Source organism: Canis aureus, chromosome 16 (genome assembly GCF_053574225.1).
Source record: "Canis aureus isolate CA01 chromosome 16, VMU_Caureus_v.1.0, whole genome shotgun sequence".
NCBI lineage: Eukaryota > Metazoa > Chordata > Mammalia > Carnivora > Canidae > Canis > Canis aureus.
Window position 1 is genome coordinate 6,147,956 of NC_135626.1, and position 24,423 is coordinate 6,172,378.

The 24,423-nt window shown below is 50.7% G+C and overlaps 2 protein-coding genes across 16 annotated transcripts in view; one reads left to right on the forward strand and one right to left on the reverse strand.

The window, feature by feature from the left end:
* The window catches only part of SPTAN1 (spectrin alpha, non-erythrocytic 1), a 58,686-nt gene extending 57,964 nt beyond the window's left edge, over positions 1-722 (forward strand). For all 12 annotated transcript variants that reach the window (XM_077850913.1, XM_077850916.1, XM_077850919.1 and 9 more), the window contains one exon: positions 262-722. In XM_077850913.1, coding sequence (XP_077707039.1) covers positions 262-387 — 126 coding nt within the window. In that variant the 3' untranslated portion in view covers positions 388-722. The remainder of the gene's footprint in view (positions 1-261) is intronic.
* Positions 721-24,408, reverse strand: DYNC2I2 (dynein 2 intermediate chain 2). 4 transcript variants are annotated; one of them, XM_077850926.1, is made up of 9 exons: positions 24,208-24,408; positions 11,248-11,469; positions 4,253-4,362; positions 3,576-3,733; positions 2,868-2,977; positions 2,172-2,339; positions 1,715-1,947; positions 1,326-1,483; positions 721-1,077 (listed from the first exon to the last, which is right to left on the reverse strand). In XM_077850926.1, exons 1-9 carry the CDS (start codon positions 24,391-24,393, stop codon positions 839-841), a joined length of 1,584 nt encoding a protein of 527 aa, XP_077707052.1. In that variant the 5' UTR covers positions 24,394-24,408; the 3' UTR covers positions 721-838. The 4 variants fall into 4 exon arrangements, with proteins under 4 accessions (XP_077707052.1, XP_077707051.1, XP_077707054.1 ...); XM_077850925.1 differs by having other exon boundaries at positions 11,221-11,469; XM_077850928.1 differs by lacking the exon at positions 24,208-24,408 and adding an exon at positions 23,851-23,886 and having other exon boundaries at positions 11,221-11,469.
* Positions 24,409-24,423: the final 15 nt, after the last annotated feature.

Genomic DNA, 24,423 nt, shown 5'->3' on the forward strand with positions numbered 1-24,423 from the left:
CTGTTTTTCATGAATAAATAAATAAAATCTTTAGTAAAACCTGAGGTTGCCCCAGGGCCAGACCAGAATCTAAATTAACAGCACCTCCCTTTTGACTTCTGTGTTGGGGGCATCTTATCCCTATTTACCACTGAAACTCAGCCCAGACCTGTCCATCCAAGCTCACAGAACCAGCTGCAGCCTCTGAGCTCAGGTGTTCCCCATGTCCCCCAACACCCCAGGGCAGTGGGGTTGGGCTGACCGCAGCCTCTTCCCTACCAGAACCTGACTCGAGAACAAGCCGACTACTGCGTCTCCCACATGAAGCCCTACGTGGATGGCAAGGGCCGCGAACTCCCCACTGCCTTCGACTACGTGGAGTTCACCCGCTCGCTCTTTGTGAACTGATCCTGCTCCCAGCCTAGCCTGGCCTGCGCTGCCTGCCCCGCCGTCACCTTGCTGCATGTCACCTCCTCTCTGTGCTCAAGTATTCCAGTGTCACCTCCCACTGTAAGCTTATGTCTGCTTAGCTTGGGATAAGACTTAGTAGAAATGGTGCTTCACTAAGCCACTTCCGGTCCAGTGGCACTTGCCCTGTGGTTGTGGGGACCCAGATTCCTGTTGTGAAGCCAGCTGCCCCATTCCGACTCGAGAAATCTAAACAGCTGGCTATTTCCCTTCTTGTTCTCCCCCCTCCATTTTGTTTTCATGTAAAAGACAAATAAAGGACTCTTCCCCCCATATGTTCATGTTGTCTTCATTGAGCTTCTACGAGAAATCCATAGCTCAGCACAGGTGTGGCCTCACCCCACCTGCCCCCATATTTGGGGGCATTCCACCCACGGAGCCCTGCTGTCACTTAGGTGGCCACCTCAGCTGCCAGCTGCTCCAAGTCCTCGGTCTCCCGGGGTCCTTGTTCCGTGAACTCGGTGCTCAGCTGCCATACCTTTACTGTGCCCTCGGCGTCGCCGGCAGCCAGAAGCTGAGTCTGCTGGTGATTAAATTCCAGACAGTAGACAGGGCTTTCATTCTGGGTTTGCTTGATTGAAACTGTGGGTTTCTGGGAGCTTTTCTGGAGATCAAACAGCTGTACATCACCTGCAGATGAGAGACTCATGGGCCAAGAGGCCCCAACCAATAGCCTCTGCCCCTCTTCTAAGTTCCCTGTGCACCTGGGAAGAGAAACTATGGGCCACAGCACAAAGTAAGGCTACTGCCTGGTTCAGCAACCCTTCCCACACGAGGGAGTCCTCCCAGCCCCGTGCGTCTCTCCCGGCTCAGAATTCCAGATATGTGCAGGGCCCATGGCACTCAAGTGGATCAAAGTCTGGTGTCCTCTTTCCTACCTTCCCCAGAAGCGGCTGCAAACACCAAAGGGCGCACTGGGGACCAGCGCACAGCAAACAGGTATTTGTGGGACAGCTGCAGGGATGCCAGGGGCTGGGCCTGCAACATGGAGTACAGGTGGATGTGGCCGTCCGTCCCTGCGCTCAGGAAAAGGTTCCTAGACAGGATGCAAGGCAGAGAGCCAGGCAAGGGGGTGAGTGCTGGGTGTCTTGGTCCACTGGGCCTCCCTGGACCCCCAAACCAGGGACCCCTTTAGGGAATGAGGGCCCAACACCCTCTGGGCACAAGAACTCAAATGGGGAAAAGCTGGGCCCAAGACAGACTGCAGGCCCTTTCAGCAATTCTGTGGGACCCCCTTGCCCTCCCGGTGCCCGGTGGCCTCCTCTACCTGTGGAAGGGGGAACAGCTCACAGAGTAGATGGGACCCCCGTGGGGAGAGAAGATGAGCTGTGCCGGCGCCCGCAGGGGCACGGAGCTAGGCCTCCGCGTGAGGGCGGCCTCTTCCGCCGCCAGGGAGCACTTGAGTGGGAAGCCGCCTTCCGTGCCCAGAACGAAAAGGCTGGGGTCAAAGCTGGAGAAGGCCACCGCCGTGGCGCCCACCTCGGTCTCTCCCCGGGGAGGCTGTGGAGAGATGAACGGCAGGGCAGAGCCAAGGGAATCCAGGCCCAGAGTCCCAAAGAGCCCGTCACTCAAATGGGCGCCGTGGCCCAAGGAGGTCAAGAAGTAAATTCTCGACCGACCGGTAGCTCCGGTGCTGGAGCTGCCTGCCCCCTCCAGCCCCCGCCCACCGGAGGCTTGCTCATGGGGCGAGGCCCTCTGGGGGCGGCAGCTGGGGCCTCACATACCTTCCTCAGCTTGGTGTTCCTGGGGAGCTGCTGCACCACCAGTGCGAAGCCGTCCGTGAGCTGCAGCTGGCCTGCCCCGAGCCCCTGCCAGAGCAGCACCTTCCCGTCCGTGGCCGCGCTCAACACCTGGAAGCGGTGGCTGTGCCGGGGCTCCGGAAGCCAAACCACCTGGGGCGACAGGATGCAGGTCCAAGGTCGGGGGAAAGCTGCTTGTTCCCAGCCTGCCCCCACCTCCCAACAGACCCAACGGTCCCCCTCCGCCCCACCTGCCCCTTCTAGGAAAACGAGGATTCTGGGGTAGGCCTGGAGCCACCTCACACTCCGGGGCAAGTGGCGGTCCCCAGGCTGCAGAGGTCCCTCCCTGAGCCCGGGGAAGGCCAGGACAGTGGGCAGGCCCGGACAGCAGGGTGCCTCTTGTGGCAGCTTGGAGTGAGGGGGTCATGCCGGAGCGGCCCAGAGCCCTGGGGGTGGGCCAAGCCAGGGGGCGGAATGTGACTCATGCCCTGGGGCCTCTGAGAATACTGAAAGCAGCTGTCCAGCCGCCAACTCCCCGGTGACCTTCGGCCGCAGCTGTGCCAGGCGGGCGCCCTCGCTCCTACTTGGCCTCGAGAAGCAGGCCTGTGACAGCACAGCCCAGCTCAGGGGGAAAGGGATGGGGCCTCCTCCAACCCCCCAGCAGCAGCCCACGGCTCTGACCTGGTACACGGGGTCCGTGTGTGTGTCGTCTGTCAGGCCCGTTCGCCAGAGCAGCGGGTCCTCAGGATGGCTCATGTCCCACACCAGCACCTCGCCACTGTACAGCCCACCTGTGGGACCAAGAGCTGACTCACACCCTGCACCCCGGCTTCTCTTCCCACTTGCGGAGCCAAGATGTGGAACCACTTCTCCAAAACCACCTTGAGGAAAGTTGGTTTGGCCCTCAGCCTCAGCCTCACACCCCAGCCCCCTGCAAGCCTCACACGCCCCAGGAAGCTTCTCCCGCTGCCAGGCTGATCTCGGCCCGGTACCCAGCTCCTCCCTCCAGGACAAGCCCCTCTTCCCAACATGTGTGGCCCCAATCACCACTGACGCTCCCCGAGGGTGCCCACGTCACCCTGCCCCTGGTCCTGACTGGGCTATACCCTTACACAGCCCACACCCCAACAAGACTCCACGACAACCCTCTGCCAGTTCTGTAGCCTCCCCACCTCCTGCTCCTCCTCCGAGTGCCATACCTGGCACAGCCCGCTCAGCATCCTCACCTGAGCCCAGGGATCAGGGCCACCTACACTCTCTCTCCACACTCTCTCTCCCCCACAGCAGACTCGCTCTAGCCGTGCCTGGGGGCTCAGGGCGCAGTGGAGAGCTCACCTCTGGCCACCCTCTGCACAGAAGGAAGCAGAGTGAGGCAGGCTCAAGGCTCACCTGCAACATGGGACGGCTGCGTGGGGTGGAAGGCCAGGCACATGACGGCGCTGGGCACCTCCACCACTGCCGATGGCTGCTGGGGGTTCAGGCCTCGCCTGTCCAGGTTCCAGGCACACACGAAGGACTTCAGGGTGCTCCAGTCCCCATCATCCAACCTGCACAGGAATGAGCCCGAGCTGGCTCTGCCTCGAGGCCAGGACTCATCCCCCCCTTACCCCTATCGCCTGACCCACCATTCCCCCAGCCCACCCCAAACAAATCAGCCTCTGTGTCCCTGCCACACCCAGACTGTACCAGGTACTGAAGTGGCACAGGAATCTCCATGGCACTTCAAGGCCATGACCTCAAGAAAAGGGTTCCAGGGAGCCAAGGATGGGTCTACACCACGGCAGGGTGGGGGAGCCCTGGCACATCAGGAAAAAGCTCATACAGAAAAGGAGGCAGGCCCAGGGCTCACTGCCCTGTGCTGGCAGGTGGGCACCGGGACTCCTGGATGCTAAGCCCCTCCCTCCTCGGCTCTTTCCAGCCAACCTGGTGCCCAGGCAGCCTTGAGGAAAAAAAGACCCCAGAACGGCCAAGCCCCAGGTCAACCCTTCACCAAAAAGACAGGGAAAGAGGCTTAGACCAGTCTCCAGACCTTCCACTGCCCTGCAGCCTCCCCTGCTGCCACTCACCGGCCATAAGCACAGGCCACCACAGACCCCGTGGTGTTCCAAGAGACACTGGTCACATGCAGACCTTGCCCTTGGGCTGGAGGGTAACCCAGGGTGTGCAGACAGGTCACCTGCAAGAGACAGACAATCCCCAACCCTGAGCCCAGAGCCAACCAACAGGTTACCTTGTAGGCACCTAAAAAAAAATACACATAGGCTTGGACCTCCCAGCCATCAAAGTCTACTGCCCAGTCCTGGAGGGAAATGTGGAGGCTTCATCCAAACACCATTCCTCGGGCAGCCCCAGTGGCACAGCAGTTTAGCGCCGCCTTCAGCCCAGGGTGTGGTCCTGGAGACCTGGGATGGGGTCCCACATCAGGCTCCCTGCATGGAGCCTGCTTCTCCCTCTGCCTCTCCCTCTGTGTGTGTGTGTGTCTCTCATGAATAAATAAATACAATCTTAAAAATATACACTAAAAAAAGCTTAAAAAAAAAAAAACAATAAAAAACGAACACCACTCCTCACAGGATACTTCGAAAAACCCAGAAGAAAAGATCTTATAAACCAGGGTAGATGCCAGGTTGTGGATCAGAGTTAGACCCTGTTCTACAGACCATTTCAAAAGCTTGGCTTCTGAGGCACGTGGGTGGCATGGTGGGTTAAGGTCTGGCTCGTTTTCAGCTTTGGACATGATCTCAGGGTTATGAGACCGAGCGCCATGTTGGGGTCTGCACTCAAGGATGACCCCTGCTTAAGATCCTCCCCCTCCCTCTGCCCCTCCGCCCCATTCAAAACAACAATAAAAGCTTTAGCTTCTGGAACTGGATGATAGTGATGGCTTCACAACAAAGTGACTATACTCGGTGCCACAGGCCTTTATACACAAAGGTCTAGCATCTTCTTTCACAGCTCAGAGCAGGCTGGCAATGCTGGCCACCATGAGCGGTCAGCCCAAGGTTTCTGGGACAGGATTTGCAGCACAGATCAAAACCCATGTGAAAAGCTGACTGCTCCTTGACCTCATGACCCCATATAAAGAAAGTATCCGGGATCCCTGGGTGGCGCAGCGGTTTGGCGCCTGCCTTTGGCCCAGGGCGCGATCCTGGAGATCCAGGATCGAATCCCACATCGGGCTCCCGGTGCATGGAGCCTGCTTCTCCCTCTGCCTATGTCTCTGCCTCTCTCTCTCTCTCTCTCTCTGTGACTATCATTAAAAAAAAAAAAAAAAAAAAAAAAAAGAAGTATCCAATAGAAAGAACCTAAAAAGTATAAAACGCTGTATGGTGGGAACTGTCACTCACTGCTAGCAAGAAGACAGAATGGCACGACCACCGTGGGAAAACAATCTGGTGTTTCTTCAAAAGCTGAAATACAGATCTTTAATATGACCCGGCAATTCCGCTCCTATGTACACAGCCAAGAGAACTGAAAACACTGCTCACGCAGAAACTTGTACACAAATGTTCACAGTGTTACTCCTACCAGCCAGAATGTCCACCAGCTGACCAATGCGATGCATCTCTCAGTGGGGGAAGGGCTACTGAGCTACAGGAAGGAAAGAGCCAGGACACAACCAGCCTCGCCAAACATTCTGCCAAGTGAAAAAGCCAGTCACCAAGACTGCTTCGTATACAACTCCATTTATGTGAAACATCCACATTAGACAATCTATAGACAGAGGGAGGAGGGACACCCAGGGATTTGGAGGGAAATGAGAAGTGACTGCTAGTGGATATGGGCTGTCTTTTGGGGGGTAATGAAAATGTTCTAAAATTGTGCCAGTGTCGTACAACTCTAGAAACAAACACTTATTGAACTGTACACTTTATTTTTTAAAGATTTTTAATTTATACTTGAGAGAAAGAGAGAGGGAGCACACATGCACATGCGGAAGGAGGCAGAGCAGAGGGAAAGGGAGAAGCAGACTCCCTGCTGAGCAGGGAGCCCAATGCGGGGCTCAATCCCAGGACCCCAAGATCATGGTCTGAGCCAAAGGCAGATGCTTAACCAACCACGCCACCCAGGCACCCCAAACTGTAAACTTTAAATGGGTGAATTATATGGGATGTGAATGATCTCTCAATAAATCTGTTATTTAAAACCAAGCCTGTGTACAGGGGCGCCTGGCTGGCTCAGACAGCAGAGCATGCAACTCTTGATTTCAGGCTCATGAGTTTGAGCCCCATGCTAGGTGTAGAGATTATTTAAAAAAACTTGAAAGGAAAGGAAAGGAAAGGAAAAGAGAAAGAAAGAAAAGAAAAAGAAAAGAAAAAAAAGAAAAGAAAAGAAAAAAGAAAAGAAAAAAGAAAAGAAAAGAAAAGAAAGAAAAGAAAAGAAAAGGAAAAAGAAAAGAAAAGAAAAGAAAAGAAAAGAAAAGAAAAGAAAAGAAAAAAGAAGAAAAGCTGTATGGTGGGGTAGGAAGTGGAAGGAACTCAAGAAAACCTTTGAGGTCTCACTACTTTTGGTTTCCTTTTTTTTTTTTTTAAGATTTTATTTATTTATTCATGAGAGAGACAGAGAGAGAGGCAGAGACACAAGCAGAGAGAGAGGGAGGAGCACGCTCCATGCGGGGAGCCCGACGTGGGACTCGATCGTGGGACTCCATTCCGGGACTCCTTGGCAGGGATCATGCCCTGGGCCGAAGGCAGGTGCTAAACCACTGAGCCACCCAAGGATCCCCTACTTTGGTTTCCTGATCTGGGTTCTGGTTCCAATAAAGTGTTTGTCATAACACTACTTATAAGTGCAACAACCAGAACAACTGAAAATCTGAAGATGGGACTACAGGTAGAAGATGGGGATGCTCCGCACCTTCAACACGGTGGCCGTGTGTTTGCCAAGACTCAGAACAGCACTAACGGTGAGCTGACCCGCATAGAGAACACACCTTGATAAACTTAGCTCAAAAAAATAAAGTGTGCGGATGAAACAGGAGGCGGTATTTTAAAAGGACAAGCGTGGGCAGCCCGGGTGGCACAGCAGTTTAGCGCCGCCTGCAGCCCAGGGTGTGATCCTGGAGAACCGGGATCGAGTCCCACGTCGGGCTCCCTGCACGGAGCCTGCTTCTCCCTCTGCCTGTGTCTCTGTGTCTCTCATGAATAAATAAAAATAAAATCTTTAAAATAAATAAATAAAAGGACAAGTGTGAAGTCTCTGGAGCTACCTGACAACACAGAACGGGCTTTGCTTCCAACCAGAAAAGACCCCAAGATCAGTTACCGTGACACACGGCTGTCCACACATGTGTGCAAAACAAGAGGAAGGAACCAGCAGAGCCAGGAGGTCAGAAGTCCTGGTGGTAGCCCCTGGGGTGATCACTCCCTCATCTTCGATTTCTAAGTGCCCCTCCAAGGTTGTCACATTGTTTTGAGAAATCTGAAATCATGGTTTCTTTATGAGAGCAGCATGCCGGCCCTTCCACAGCCACTGCAGTGGTGCCAAGGACAGTCATGAAATGACATGACCAACACTGTGACAGCAGAAGTAGACAGTAGACACAGAAAAACCCCCAATGGCCAAAATAATAACCCTGCTTTGAGGAAATCAATACAACACTGATGCAAAAGAAGCAACGAGAGAGAAAGATTCGCTGACGTTGTTAATACGATAGCCAACTTGTAGGCTCTGGTCTGCCTGGCATTCCAAACCCTGCTCAGACGCACGGCCGTGAGGCAGCTACCATGCTGCCACTCAGAGGGTGCTGCCCTATGGCCCACCAGTCCGCCTGTTTCTACAGGATACCTCGCTGAGTCCCACAGGGGACTGAGATGAAGGATGGCATGTCTGCGGTGGGACACAGCGCAGCCACTGCACAGGAACTAACATGGAAAGCTCTGGCAAGTGAGAAAAGTCATAAAGAAAACGTATAGTGCTTTCCATTTTTTATTTAAAATGTGCTTGGGGCACCTGAGTGGCTCAGATGGTTAAGAGTCTGCCTTCGGCTCAGGTCATGATGGCCTGTGATCAGCCCCAAGTCGGGCTCCCTACTCAATGGGGAGCCTGCTTCTCCCTCTCCCCCTGCCCCTTCTCTTTCTCTCTTTCCCTGTCAAATAAATAATAAATAAAATCTTTAAAAAAGAAATGTTCTTGGGACGCCTGGGTGGCTCAGCGGTTGAGTATCTTGCCTCTGGTTCAGGGCATGATCCTGGAGTTCCGGGATGGAGTCCCACATCAGGCTCCCTACGGGAGGCCTGCTTCTCCCTCTGCCTGTATCTCTGCCTCTCTCTCTCTGTGTCTCTCATGAATAAATAAAATCTTAAAAAAAAAAACAAAGAAATGTTCTCAATGACAAACACTAGTAATGATGGGATGCTGTGTTAGTGTAGCGTGTACTACAGGAAACAGCTGAGGCCTGGGAACACCGTGTTCCCTCCCTCTGTCCACACAGTATATGCTCTGTGTCTCTGGAATGCCTGGGTTTGTTATAATGAACACATGTTGCTTCTGTAGTCAGAAAACAGATATTTTGTAAAGGGGGAGAAAGTAATACAGGCTTGGACCAAATTAATCCATAGAAATACTGCTTCTCCCTCTGCCTGTGTCTCTGCCTCTCTCTCCCTCTGTGTCTCTCTCATGAGTGGATAAATAAAATTAAAAAAAAAAAAGGGCAGCCCCGGTGGCGCAGCAGTTTAGTGCCACCTGCAGCCCGGGGCATGATCCTGGAGACCCTGGATCGAGTCCCACATCGGGCTCCCTGCATGGAGCCTGCTTCTCCCTCTGCCTGTGTCTCTGCCTCTCTCTCCCTCTGTGTCTCTCTCATGAGTGGATAAATAAAATATTAAAAAAAAAATCCATAGAAATGAGGGAAGTGCTACAAATAAAGAGCAGAAACTTAACCTCCCTAAATGCAACTGTAAAATGGGGGGTGTGGGGCATCAGTGAAGGCAAGGAGCGAAGGATGAAGGATGTGCTGAGATCTTACCTGGTCACTGAGCCCTTCCTGTGCTCAGCTTTACAAAGATTCAAGGATGGCCCAATGGGGTGTGACCTCAGCAACTGCTTTCCAGAATGATGTTGAGGATTTCCCTCAAACAAATCGACTCTCCCATGCCTTCCTATGACTAGGTGGAAAGAAGACAGAGGAGGAGGAGGGGCTAGAGCAGGGCTTATAACCTCTGAATACAGAGTTACTCATCTCTGTTTCCCGAGGAAGAAAGCATTGTATAAAAAAAGTTTGGCCCAGGGATCCCTGGGTGGCGCAGCGGTTTGGCGCCTGCCTTTGGCCCGGGGCGCGATCCTGGAGACCCGGGATCGAATCCCACGTCGGGCTCCCGGTGCATGGAGCCTGCTTCTCCCTCTGCCTGTGTCTCTGCCTCTCTCTCTCTCTCTCTGTGTGACTATCATAAATAAAAAAAATAAAAAATAAAAAATAAAAAGTTTGGCCCAGAACACTAAGGCTCTGGGGTTGGTCAAGGGCATGTAGCACTGAGCAAGCAGCCTGTCCACAGGAGAGGCTGAGGCCCATGAAGCCAGGGCCAAGAGCCCCCCAATCATTCAGAGGCTCCCTTATCCCAAAGCCTGGGCTGTCAGTGAGGCTGGACACCTGAGTAGACAGGGTGACAGCTCTGAATGGAGCCTTGGAGACGCTGAGGTCACTGGAGCAAAGTAGTGATACTGACCAGGGCTCACATCCCAGCTTGCCCCATGATAGCTGTGTGACCACAGACAAGTCACTAAGCCTCTCTGGGCCTGACACAAAATAGAGATCATCCCAGGGCTGAGAAGTGAATGAGATGACACAGAGAGCACTCACTGTACGCTGCATGGGGAGGCACAGCCAAGTAGTGGTGAGAAAATTCGGTCCAAAAAAAAAAAAAAATTCGGTCCACAGACTTCCTGGTTTCAAATCCTGCCTCTACTGCTGACTAGCTCTGTGATCCTGGAAAAGTCACTTCAGCTCAGTCTTCCACCTGTACCTACCAGTACCTCCCAGCTGTGGACCGATGTAACCATGCACCTACTTCTTGACAGCAGGGAAGCCTCGATGACTTACCCTTTTTTTTTTTTTTAAGATTTTATTTATTTATTTGAGACAGAGAGAGAGAGAGAGTGATGGGACACCTGGGTGGCTCAGTCAGTTAAACATCTGCCTTTGACTCAGATCATGACCCCAGGGTCCTGGGATTGAGCCCTGCATTGGGCTCCCTGCTCGTTGGAGAGCCTGCAGCTCCCCCTGCTTGTGTTCTCTCTCTCTCTCTCTCGATCTCTCTGTCAATTAAATAAATAAAATCTTAAAAAAGAGAGAGAGAGAGGAATGCCCAGGTGACTCAGCGGTTGAGCGTCTGCCTTCAGCTCAGGTCATGATCCCAGGGTCCTGGGATCAAGTTCTGCGTGGGGCTCCCTGCATGGAGCCTGCTTCTCCCTCTGCCTGTGTCTCTGCCTCTCTCTCTGTCACTCTCATGAATGAATAAATAAAAATCTTAAAAAAAAAAAAAAAGAGAGAGAGAGAGAGCAAGAGAGAAAGAGTGCATGCACATAACCTGGGGGAGCCATAGGCTCTCCAATGAGCAGGGAGCCCAATGCAGGGCTTGATCTCAGGACCCTGGGATCATGACCTGAGCCAAAGGCAGCCACTTAACCGACTGAGCCACCCAGGTGCCCCTCGATGACTTACTCTTATAAAACTATACACCTGGCTGGGGCACCTGGGTGGCTTAGTGGGTTGAGTGTCTGCCTTTGGCTCAGGTCATGATCTCAAGGTCCTGGGATTGAACACCACATCAGGCCCTCCCCTTAGTGGCGAGTCTGCTTCTCACTTTTCCTCTGTGATCTCTCTCACTCTCTCTCAAAGAAATAAATAAAATCTTTAAAACAACAACAACAAAAAAAACTATACACCTGGCAAAATATAAGAGCTCAGTAAACGCTGTTACTATTATTACTATTATCAATATCTGGGCGGTTAAAAAAAGGACTTTAACACAGGGCTGAGGATTGAGCAGCAGCACAGGTGAGGGGCTATTCCAGGCCGCACTGGCCGATTCCCTACCGTCGGCTGCTGCTCAGTCCAATTCACCTCGAAGCCGTCAAAAGCGTGGCTCTGCCAGTTCTTGTTCAGCTCTCGAATAACCATGGCCTCCACCCTCCGAAGAAAGGCTGCAAGCCGGGGGCCGTCGTACTGGGATGCGGGCAGCACACCAACCGGCACAGGAGCCTCCGTCTGCACCTCGGCATCCACATGCTTCCAGGTCTGGGCAGCCGCCTCCGCGGTGGCAATGCTCGCCGTCTGGCAACTTTTCTGCAGAAGATCACAACCCAGCAGTTACTACCCAGCCTCACCCACCCGCCCACTTGCCTCCCATGCGGCCGCTTACCTTCAGGCCCCTGGGCCTCTGGTCACCCTGTCTGCCCCCTTCCTCTTGTAATTGGCCCATTTTCCAAAGGATGAGCCCGATCTGTGTGCTGTGGGTGGAGAGGACCTCCCCAAACCTCCTATGCGCCCTGAGTCACAGTGAGTGGTCCAGGGTCAGCCAACATGACCCAGTAAGAGCCTGACTCATGACTTTTGGTAACACTATGACACTATTTGGAGCAGATGCAGAAGTGTCCCCCCCCCTTTTTTTTAAGAGCACCCTTTTGAAGATACTGACAATAATAAGAATCATGTAACATTAGAGCCAGCAGTGGTCATCTCAACCAGCACATGGAAGCACCTCAAACCTGGCGACCAGCACAATTACCCCATGGCATCTTGGCAGGCACTGTCCAAGATCCCTCCCGCCCCCCATGATCAAAAGAAGCGAGTATGTTGGGATCCCTGGGTGGCTCAGCGGTTTAGCGCCTGCCTTTGGCCCAGGGTGCAATCCTGGAGACCCGGGATCAAATCCCACGTCAGGCTCCCGGTGCATGGAGCCTGCTTCTCCCTCTGCCTATGTCTCTGCCTCTCTCTCTCTCTCTCTCTCTCTCTCTCTCTGTGACTATCATAAATAAATTAAATTAAAAAAAAAAAGAAGCGAGTATGTCTGTAATGAGCTAGTAGGTAGAAGGCAGGCTTCTCCCCGGCTGCCTCTTTCTCCACCCTGCCATCTGCCTCCAATCCCTTGCCCCTGTTTAGCTGGGCACAGGGACAGACAACAGATCAGCCTCTCTCTTACGGACACGACCCATCATTTACCAAACAGGGGCCCTCTACCACACATCTCTGTCTTACAAGTGGCTCTGCTCATGTGGCCCCTCACCAGGCACCTGAACACACAAGGCAATGATGAGGCCCAGACCCTTGTGCCCCCATCTTGGGCAGTGCTGGGCACTAGGCCAGCGCTAGTAAGCCTGAAGGAAGGGAGCTGAACCCACATGAGAGCAGGTCTTGCTAGAACATCAAACATCTGTACCCACGCTCCCCTTCACAGTCCACAAAATTCTCTTTGCTTATCTACCTCCCATTAAACTGAGCTGCTCCAGCTTCAGAACCTGGTCTGATCTCTCTTTATATCCCCTGCACTTTGTGTGGTATTTGGCACAAGCTCATTTCATTAAAACCATAATACTATATGTTATATATATACTATTAATGTTATATATATACTACATGTATATACTATATACTATATATATGTTCTAAATATATATACACTATATACACTATGTTATAAATATATACTATATATATGTTATATATTTCTCCACTATGCTACACATACACATACACATACACACACACACACACACACACACAATTATTTACTGAATATCCACTTGCCAGGCACTGTCTGGGTACTATTGATACAGCAGAAAACAGAAACATGCAAGATTCCTGTGCCCAAGGAGCTTCCACAGGGGCCTAGGATATAGAAACAAGAAAAACCCATCAACTACCTACAGCGCTAAGTGCAGTGAAGGTGTGGGAGAGAAGGGACCAGCTGGCGAGGCCTCTGGGGAAGTGGCACTTGAACTGAGGTGTGAAGGACAAGTGGAGAGCTGCAGGAGAGGGTCCCGGACAGGGACAGGGGCTGAGGGTGGGGAGCCCAGAGCAAAACCTTACAGTAGAAAAGGCCCCACACTCAGACTGGAGCAGGCAGCGTGCCCAGCTACACTGGGTGAGGAGGGTGGCATGTGAGCAAAGGCAAGGCCAGGACGTGTCTGAGAGCCACACCTCTAGGTGTGAGCCACAGGGTGGCTGAAAGCAGGGCCATGCCTCTTGGGCGGCTCAGGCAGAGTGAGGAGCGGAGAGCAGGTGTGACCACAGCGGGATGTGATGGCAGATTCTGGAAGAAGAGAACATAAAAGCAGTGGAGGCGTCGAGGATCCCGAGACTGGTCACAAGGCATGAGGCTCTGGAGAGCATCCAACAGAGACGTGACCTGAAGCCACAGCACTGGAGGAACCCCGCAGTACCAGTGGAGTGTGCACATTGAGGAGTTCATGGATGGGCATGGGGATCAGAAAGTATACAGGCTGAGGGGATCCCAGGGTGGCTCAGCGGTTTGGCGCCTGCCTTTGGCCCGGGGTGTGGTCCTGGAGTCCTGGGATCCAATCCCGCATCAGGCTCCCAGCATGGAGACTGCTTCTCCCTCTGCCTGTGTCTCTGCCTCTCTCTCTCTCTCTCTCTCTCTCTATCATAAATAAATAAATAAATAAATAAATAAATAAATAAATAAATCTTAAAAAAGAAAGTATACAGGCTGAGCCAAAATTCTAAGAGACTGGGTGAAAATCAAAGTTCCAGAAGCCACGAGAATGGTAAGATGGTTGGTCACTAAGCACTCACTCAGGCACTGTCCCCAGAGTTCTCACCTATCTTATTCATGCTCACAATCACCCATGAAGGAAATTCTATTTTGCATGACAACTGAGACACAGAAATAACTTGTCCAAGTTCACATGGCATAAACATATAAATAGGGCTTGGATCCAGGTCCTCTGACCCCCTCAACACCAAACTGTCTCTGGGTCACGGTGTTCACACCCAAATAGCCCCACGTCCTGGCCACTAATCATGTCAGATGAACTCGGAAAAATGTTTCTAAAAGAATGTTACCCAGTGTCCTAATGTAAAGCAAAAATGTCCACAAGAGACAGCGAGCTGTCACCTCTCTAGCTATCTCTACTAGTATTTTTTTTTTAAGATTTTATTTATTTTACAGAGAGTAAGAGAGCACAAAGGGGGTGGGGTGGGGCAGGCAGGAGAGGGAGAAACAGACTCTCCGCTGAGCAGAGAGCCTCACATGGGGCTCAATCCCAGGACCCTGGGATCATGACCCAAGCCAAAGGCAGATAGATGTTCAACCGACTGAGCTACTCAGGTTCCCCGCTATCTCTACTAATACTTCTTTGCTGCTTGCTTACTCAGGCAAGTAACAAATGTCAAAACACTAGAGAAAATTAGGGAGAAAATGAAAACTCAAAACCAATGATACTGCACCAGCAATGTTTTTTTCTGTGAACTGGAAGGAAACCACCATTACTCTTTTAGTTCTGGGACACAGAAGTAGGTTCCTATGGTTCAAGATCCAAGTATCTCAGGGCGCCTGGGTGGCTCATCTGCCTTGGGCTCAGGGCAGGATCCAGGATTCCTGGGAGTCCCACATCGGGCCCTCTGCATGGAGCCTCTTTCTCCTACCCTCTGCCTGTGTCTCTGCCTCTCTTTGTCTCTCGTGAATAAATAAATATTAAAAAAAAAAAAAAAAAAAAAAGACCCAAGTATCTGGCCTGACCCTGACTAGCCCAGACTATCTGGGGATGGAGCTCCAAGGCCTCCAGAAGGTAAGGGCTTGCCCAAGGCCACCCTGTATACAATGGTACCTCTCATTCCAGGCAGTGTGTGACTGGACCAACACTCCCATCTGAGATGTCAGAAAAGGAGCTGTGGCCAAGGGGGAGTCCTTGCTTCCTAGGCCTCGACAAGGCCAGGAAGGAGAGTGTTAGGGATGATGGGCTGTAGCCTGCCTCCCACATCTCCCAGGCAGAGGTACTGCAGGGAAAAAGGTACTGGGGCCAGACTTTACTGGGGGGTGGAGGGCAGACTTTAATCACACTGGGAGGCGTGGCTCAGGGAAACAATTCTCAAACCAAGATGACCAGGCTCCTCCATGCTTTGGAGTCTGAAGCCCCCCTCAGAGAGGGAGGCAATGAGACTCAGAGAGCAGAGCCCAGGGTGGGAGCCCAGCTCTTCTGCCCCCAAGAGAGTCTGAAGACACCTAGAATGTCAGGACTCCTACCCAAGCCACAAAAAACATGCCCCAACATCATGCCCACTGGATGGGAAGGAGACCTAACCTAGGTCTCTCTGGGAACCTTACAAGAGACAAAGATTTTACGAGTTAGACAGCACAGGCTTGGAACTGCAACCTGGAAACTTGGGCCCCGACATTCAGCCAGTGCCACAGTGTGACCAGGAGACAAGCAGAGAGGGGCCTCAGGGCAGGGATGGCAAGAGCAGAGCTGAGAGAAAGTGGGCCCCAAAGCCTGATTCCTCAGGACCACCTGCACTGCCACAGAGAAGCCCAGGAGACTCCCCTGCCTCCTGAAGAGAAGTGCCTGGTGTGGCTGACTGCTGTCATCTGCCACCAGAGTCCGACACTGACCTCCGGGAAGGCTCCCTGACCCCCAGACCACCACCCATCAAGGCCTCACTTCTGAAATAAGGGGTCTCTGGCTGGCATCTAGGACTGGCTGATCAGTTTCAGAACACTCATCATTGACAGAGGAAATGGCCCCACTGGGCCTAGAGACCGGCCACCACCCACCGACAGAACACTGGGCTCTGCCTTTGAGGTCAAAGACTGACCAGTGCCACTGGCAACTTGGTTATTCAGAAACCGGCCAGCCAGAGAAACCCTTCCAGGGGATACCAACATGGAGCAGGACAACTTCAAAGTCATGAGTAGAACAGTCACTTTCTTATTAAAAACATACATTCAGGACACCTGGGTGGCTTAGCGGTTGAGCATCTGCCTTTGGCTCAGGTCATGATACCAGGGTCCTGGGACTGAGTCCCACATCGGGCTCCCCACAGAGAGCCTGCTTCTCCCTCTGCCTGTGTCTCTGTCTCTCTCAGTGTCACTCATGAATGAAGAAGTAAAATCTTTAAAAAAATAAATAAATAATAAAAACATCTAGGGACCCCTGGCTGGCTCAGTCAATAGAGCATGCCAACTCCTGATTTCCAGGTCATGAGTTCGAGCCCCACGTAGGGTGTAGAGATAAATAGATATGGGGCGCCTGGGTGGCTCAGTTGATTAAGTGTCTGACTCTTGATTTCAGCTGAGGTCATGATCTCAGGGTTGTGAGATCAAGCTGTCCCCCTACCCCACCCGGCGAGTTCTGAGATGGATGTGGAGGCTGCTTAAGATTTTCTCTCTTCCAAAAAAAAAAAAAAAAAAGAATTTTCTCTCTTCCTCTACCCCTCCCCCCACCCTCTCAAGGAAAAGGATAAAACATATACATATTCTTGACTCTAGGACATATTGATTATAAAACATTCCAACTGGGATGCCTTAGAGCTTAGAGGTTGGGCGCCTGCTTTTGGCTCAGATCGTGATCCCAGGGTCCTGGGATCAAGTTCCACATCGGGCTCCTTACAGGGAGCCTGCTTCTCCCTCTGCCTGTGTCTCTGCCTCTTTGTTTCTCTCATGAATAAATAAATGAAATCTTAAAAAAAAAAAAAAAAAAAACAACATTCCAACTATTTTATAGTAGCTCTTCAGGGGAGAAACTATATTAAATATAGAAGTCATGGGGATCCCTGGGTGGCTCAGCAGTTTGGCGCCTGCCATTGACCCAAGGCGCGATCCTGGAGTCCCAGGATCGAGTCCCACGTCGGGCTCCTGGCATGGAGCCTGCTTCTCCCTCCTCCTGTGTCTCTGCCTCTCTCTCTCTCTCTCTCTATGTCTATCATAAATAAATAAATATTTTAAAAAATAATAAAATAAATAAAATAAAATAAAATAAAATAAAATAAAATAAACAAGCCATTTATGAAACACATCAATTTTTACGATCTGTTAAAATGGCTGAGGATCGGGGTGTGTCTTCTAATTGAGGAAATACATCACCACAGAGAAAATACGTGTTTGAAGGTCGAGGCCCCTGCTACTCCTCTGGGAAGTAACCACCGCCACCAAATACCAGAAGCACACCTCTTCTCACTTCATCCTCCCAACTAGCCTCAGCCAGCACATCTGACTCCAGAGTGGAAAAGACCTCAAAGACCATTCTAGATCTGCACTCTCAATGAGCAGGCCCCAAAATCACCTGGAAGCCTGCTAAAACACAAGCCTCCTGGAGTGGGGCTGAGAGTGCTGTGCTAACAAGCCCCCAGGTAATGCTGATGCTGCGGGGGGGGGGGGGGGGGGAGCGGGGGGGGCGGGGCGGTGCTGTTACTCAGCCCCCACATGTTGGCCTCACCCGTTTATATGCTTCCCAGGGCCACAGCCCAAGATCCATCACCCTTCACCCTCACCCAGTACAGACCATGCTCACATCTATCCCCCTTTCTATCTCCACTACTCTGGGGGCTGGGGCTTCACTTGGGGTGGGGTAGCACATGGCTCATCCCCAGAGGCTAAGGAATGCTGTCAAGCCCACCTGAGGGGTGCTGCTGGGTTCTTGTGTTGGGAATGGCTTGTCGCTGTCACCTTGCCACTTCCAGCAGACCCACTTCCACTAGTCCTCCCCAGAGTCTCCCTTTTCTTCAGGTTGCTGTTAGCCCCAAGGCCTCCCTCCTTCACCTCCTTCCCCATCAGGTCCTGAACACCCAAGGAGAAGGCGGGTGTGACAGGAGCAAAGAAGATTCTGAAAAAAAAAGAAAAAAAAAAGAAGATTCTGGCCTAGGTCAGCAGCTCTCCATGCACACACTATAAAGCCCACATGTGAGCACCACCTCAACTGGACCCGAGTGTGAGGACAATTCATGGCAAATGAGCAGACAAGGTGAGGCAGGAATGCAAAGTTGAGCTGAGGGAGTTTCGTAGTGCAGTATGGACAACTGTCCCAGGATGCCTCCGTGAGTGTAGAATAACTGAGCCTGGAACCAACATCAAGGCACAACCTCCTGTCCAGGTGAACTTGCCTCTTGAGTATATCAGGGCAGAAAACAGCTATTCAAAGGCTGACGTGGAGCCAGGAGCCAGCCATGTGAGGAGGGAAAGAGCAGACATTTCCATAGACGCTGGGAGCTGCCGACGTGCTAGACCACCTTGGAGCTGCAATTACTGCAGACTATCTTGGTGTCATCTTAACCTCTTAATCTTTTCTCATGCTCCTTGGGGGAAAAAAAAAAAATCTAGTACCTACACTCTAGCAAACTCAAAGGTAGAGAGCCACAGATTTAATTCTCCTTGAAAATCTGTAAGAGGCCAGACTCCAGGTTAAAACAAACACCCTCCAGCAGGGGGTGACATACGCTACGGAAGCCACCAAGATGAGAAAGCAGCAGCCCATCTGTGGGAAGAAGAGCCCGCAGGTAGGCAGCTAATTTAATTCAAAGCAGGAGAGGAGAGATGCATCCTACAAGACAGCACACAGGAAAATTATTCAATCCAGTATTTCCCAGGTGCCTTTGGGAGGTGCAAAAGTACACAAGACCCACTCTCCTACCCTCTGGGAGCTCACAGTCCACGGAAGACAAGATCTAAATGTCCAAAATGCATTCCATGGATGGAAAAGTTCTGGAACTAGATAGGTGGTGATCATTGAACATTGAATGTAATTGACAATTGTATACGTAAAAACAGTAAAATTTCTGGGGCACCTGCGTGGCTCAGTGAGTTAGGCGTCTGCCTTTGGCTCAGGGCGTGATCCCAGGGTCCTGGGATCCAGCCCTGCATTGGGCTTCCTGCTCAGTGGGGAACTTGCTTCTCCCTCTGCCCCTCCTCCTGCTCAGACTCATGCTCTCAAGCGTGCAAGTGCGTGCATGCACACGCTCTCTTTCCCCAAAAAATAAAATCTTTTTTTTTTAAATAGTAAAATTTGGGCAGCCTGCGTGGCTCAGTGGTTTAGCACCTGCCTTCGGCCCAGAGCATGATCCTGGAGACCCAGGATCCAGTCCCACGTCAGGCTCCCTGCATGGTGCCTGCTTCTCCCTCTGCCTGTGTCTATCTTTCATGAATGGATGAATTAAATAGATAGATAGATAGATAGATAGATAGATAGATAGATAGATGATAGTAAAATTTCGGGCAGCCCAGGTGGCTCAGCGGTTTAGTGCCAACTTCAGCCCAGGGCATGATACTGGAGACGAGGGATCAAGTCCCACATCAGGCTCCCTGAATGGAGCCTGCTTCTCCCTCTGCCTGTGTCTCTGCCTCTCTCTCTCTCTCTCTCTCATGAATAAATAAATAAAATCTTTAAAAAAATAAAATAAAATAGTAAAATTTCTATTATATGAATCTTATCACAATTTTACTTATTTTTAAGTAATCTCTATGCCCAGCATGGAGCTCGAACTCACAACCCTGAGATCAAGAGTCATGTGCTTTACCAGCTGAGCCAGCCAAGCACCTCACCACAATTTTTTTTAGTAAAAAAACACACCCACATTTTCCTAGGATCAGAATCAGGCTTCAGAAAAGTAATGCTCTTGGAAAGAAAGATGCATTTAATTGGCAGTCTCAAATTTTGCTACCCTTAAAATGACCTGAGAAGCTTTAATAAAATCAGATTCCTAAGTTACACCATATACCAATTAAGCCAGAATCACTGAAGGTAGGACTCAAACATCCATATTTTTCAAGAGTCTCCAGGACAGGGGATCCCTGGGTGGCGCAGCGGTTTGGCGACTGCCTTTGGCCCAGGGCGCGATCCTGGAGACCTGGGATCGAGTCCCACGTCGGGCTCCCGGTGCATGGAGCCTGCTTCTCCCTCTGCCTGTGTCTCTGCCTCTCTCTCTCTCTCTCTCTCTCTCTGTGTGACTATCATAAATAAATAAAAAAAAATAATAATTAAAAAAAAAAAAAAAAGAGTCTCCAGGACATTCCAGTGTCAGCCAAGTTTGAGAAACAGCGGGATGAACAAGGAGATAATTACATACCTTACATCTCAGGCAGCTGGACTGGTGCCTGACACTCCTATACCATCCACCTGAGCAACCCCAGGCTTTCAAACTGCTTTCTCACCCATGATCTCATTTAACCCCTCATCAAGTACTCTCACAAGGACACACTTTACAGAAGAAGAGATCACCTGACTGGCCCAAAGCCCTAAAGACTGTGTGCATTCCCGGCTCAAACCAAGTCCACGACACTATCCCTCTGTGAACAGATTAGAATATGACAAGAAAAGTCAAGTCAGGCCAAAGACGATTAATATTTAGAAAGAAAAGGGGAAAATTTTTTTTTAAAAAAAGAAAGAAAGAAAAGGGGTACCTGGCTTGTAAGTTCGAGCCCCACATCAGGTATAGAGCTTAAAAAATAAAATCTTTTTTAAAAATTTTTAAAAGAAGGAGTGCCTGGATGGCTCAGTTGGTTAGGTGTGTCTGATTCTTGATTTCCGCTCAGGTCATTGATCTCGGGGTCATGAGGACAACCCCATGATCAGTGAGGAGTCTGCTAGAGATTATCTCTCCTTCTCCCTCTCCCCTTCACCCTTCACCTGTAGACTAAATAATTAAAATATTTCAAAAAAATTAAAATAGAAAAAACCCATCACTGGAACATGGAAGCACATTCGAATATTGCACCACTACATGGGCCACACAGAGACCAATGGTCAACTTTTCCAAAAAGACTTTTAAGAAAATTAAGGAACTGTATTTTAAAATTAGCTTACAGAGTTGTTTTCAATAAAAATTAGCTAAAACATTCATCATGGAGTTTATTGATAAAAGGAAAATTCGAGGGTCGCCTGGCTCGGTTAGTTAAGTGTCTGCCTTCGGCTCAGGTCATGGTCCAGGGGTCGTGAGACCAAGCCCTTCATCTGGCTCCCTGCTCAGTGGGGAGTCTACTGCTCCTTCTCTCTCTGCCCCTCTCCCCTGTTTGTGCTCTCTCAAATAAATAAGTATGAGGGACACCTGGGTGGCTCAGTGGTTGAGAGTCTCCCTTTGGCTCTGGGCATGATCCCAGGTCCCAGGGATCCCAGGTCCCAGGATCAGAATCCTGATCCCAGACACTGGGCTTTCTCTGGGATGCCTGAGGTGCCTTTCTCTGGGGTGCCTTTCTCTGTGTCTCTCATGAATAAATAAATAAAATATTTTTAAAAAGTAAATAAGTATGATCTTAAAAAAAAAGAAAAATTCGAAATTGCCTAACAACCCATCAAGAGACTAGTTAAATAAAATGAAATTATTTAAAAAAAATAATTTTTAAAATATTTTATTTATTTCATGAAAGGGGGGGGGGGCAGAGACACAGGCTGAAAGAGAAGCAGGCTCCTCCATGCAGGGAGCCCGATGTGGGACTTGATCCTGGGACCTCAGGATCATGCCCTGGGCCAAAGGCAGATGCTCAACCCCTGAGCCACCCAGGCATCCCTCCCACCAAAAAAAAATTTTAACATGGAAAGTTTGTTTGTTTTTTTAATGGGGCAAAACAGACAACACAGTTGGAACAAGTATAAACTGAATGGGGAATGGGATGATTTTTCTTTTTTCTGCATATCCGTTTTTTTTCTAAATTTTGAACACACTGGGGATCCCTGGGTGGCACAGCGGTTTAGCGCCTGCCTTTGGCCCAGGGCGCGATCCTGGAGACCCGGGATCGAATCCCATGTCGGGCTCCCGGTGCATGGAGCCTGCTTCTCCCTCTGCCTGTGTCTCTGCCTCTCTCTCTCTCTCTCTCTCTGTGACTATCATAAATAAATAAAAATTTAAAAATAAATAAAAAATAAAAATTCTGCCTTTAAAAAAAAATTTTGAACATATTAACTTCTACAAAGAGATAAAAGTTAATTTGGAAAAAAAGTAATTTACCGGGACCCCTGGGTGGCGCAGCAGTTTGGCGCCTGCCTTTGGCCCAGGGCGCGATCCGGGAGACCCTGGATCGAATCCCACGTCGGGCTCCCAGTGCATGGAGCCTGCTTCCCTCTGCCTGTGTCTCTGCCTCTCCCTCTCTCTGTATGACTATCATAAATAAATAAAAATTAAAAAAAAAAAAGTAATTTACCTTCTTCTCCCAACCCTTGCAACATTCTTACAACTTAATCAAAAATCTCTAATAGGACCGGAGATGCCAGTCCAAGGAAACAACCCTCACAGATAAAAGCTCTTACAACTCAAGAGTTCGAATTCCTTCTTAGAACTCTACAGGCTAAAACTATAGTCACAAGAAAATGAACCTGCCTGCATTTCAGTCTCTGTAAGAAAAAAAGTTAGCCTGAATCAGGGTTTCCAACCTAAAGTCTTCTAGAATCTGGGTCTTCAGCAAACGAGCTACTTCAAGTATTCTTTTTTTTTTTTTTAAAGATTTTATTCACTTATTCATGAAAGACACAGCAAGAGAGTGAGAGAGGCAGAGACAAAGGCAGAGGGAGAGGCAGGGAGCCCGACGTGGGACCCGATCCAAGGCCCCCAGGATCAGGCCCTGGGCCGAACGAAGGCAGCACTAAACCGCTGAGCCACCCGGGCTGCCCTATTTCAAGTATTCTTAAAAGCCAGTAAATGTGAAGTATACATCTACCTGTGATAAGGATGGACAGATTTAATTAAAATACCCATTTGTGCTTTCTAGGGAGCACAGGTAAGTAGGGAATACTTTGAAGCCAGATCAAATCCTGCATGCAGACTGTTGGCCCAAAGCAAGAAATCTGTCTTCAAGTAAGATTTCATGGACAGTTCACAAGTGTTGGTGAGGATCTCAGCTCTCCTCGGCCACTCGGGTGGCAAGCTAAGAGTTCTCTACAGGTAAATTTGCTGCACCCTACAATGCACCCATTTTCACTGAGGAAAAGCCAACATCCTTACAATGATCTGCAAGGCCCTACTTGACCTGCCTCTGTTTATCTTCTCTGACCTCAGTGGGGACCACTTCCCCTTCCCTCATTCTTCTCCAGTCCCTCTGCCCTCTCAAACATGCAAGATCGGCTCCAACCCCAGGGCCTTTGCACTTGCAGTTTGCCCTGCCTGGCCGCTCAACCTTAGGTATCTTGTTGACTAACTAACTCACTCCTTAAATGTCACCTTCTCAGTGAGGCTCACCCACCCCTTCACTCTCCAATTCAGCCTTTCAATCCCTCACCCTTCTTTTGCTTTTGTCCATAGCACTATTCACCTCCTAGGGAGCACACAGCATAATTTACTTATTACATAAGTTGCCTATTGGCTGTACCCTGCAAATGGCCCCATGTCAGCTCCAGGAAGGGGGTCCCAGTGCCAAAAAAGCCCTTGGCACACAGGAGGCCTTCAAAGTCTGCACAAACTGCTTCTCCCTCTGCCTGTCTCTGCTTCTCTCTTCCTCTCTCTGTGTCTCTCATGAATAAATAAATAAAATCTTTAAAAAAAAAAAAGTCTAAAAAAAATGGGGATCCCTGGGTGGCTCAGAGGTTTAGCGGCGCCTTCAGCCCAGGGTGTGATCCTGGAGAGCCCGGATCGAGTCCAACGGCGGGCTCCCGGGATGGAGCCTGCTTCTCCCACTGCGTGTGTGTGTGTGTGTGTGTGTGTGTGTCTCATGAATAAATAAAATCTTTTTAAAAAAAGTCTGCACGAAGACCCCTCTGGAGAAGACCTGTGCCCAGGAGCTCTGCCCCTCACCTCCTCAAAACACCCCGCCATGCGTGCTATTGATTAAACTGCTAGAAAACCGGATTATCTCGACCTCGAAATGCAATCTGGTCTTTTTCTTAAGCAAAGTCCGTTGGAAATGCCTAAACATTGCTGTTCACACTAAATCCTTCGAAACATGAGGTCTTCAGAAGTCTTGAAGAAAAACTGCTTTGGTGATTGTTCAGAGTCTGGGGCAACTGGCACGAGGATACCGCAAGGGTTAGCCTCTGTGGGTGAAAGTACAGGAATAACCTGGTGGCTCGCCAGCACTTGGCCGCCCGGAGACCGCGAGCGGACCCTCCGCCCTCCCGCCCGCGACGCCCCGAGCCGGGTCCGGGCCCTCACCGTCTCCCGGCGGATGCCCTGGACGCCCCTCCACTGCGAGGGCACAGACGCCACGCCCAGGGTCTCGTCCTGCAGCGGCCCTGACCGCCCGGGCCCCTCGGCGCTCGCAGCCCCGCCTGTAGCCAGCGCCTCGGCTCCCGCGCTTCCCGCGGGGTAAAGCTGCCTGGGCTGAGCGCGGGTTGCCATGGAGATAGCTCCGCCCTACCGCGTCTGCGC

Bases quoted from the DNA above. Each gene is read 5' to 3' on its own strand.
- DYNC2I2 (XM_077850925.1), bottom strand. From the start codon at position 24,393: ATGGCAACCCGCGCTCAGCCCAGGCAGCTTTACCCCGCGGGAAGCGCG. The intron at 11,470-24,207 runs GTGAGGGCCCGG...GATCTTCTGCAG, and splicing joins AGGGCATCCGCCGGGAGACG to AAAAGTTGCCAGACGGCGAG. The intron at 1,078-1,325 runs GTAGGAAAGAGG...TCTCATCTGCAG, and splicing joins TGCAGCCGCTTCTGGGGAAG to GTGATGTACAGCTGTTTGAT.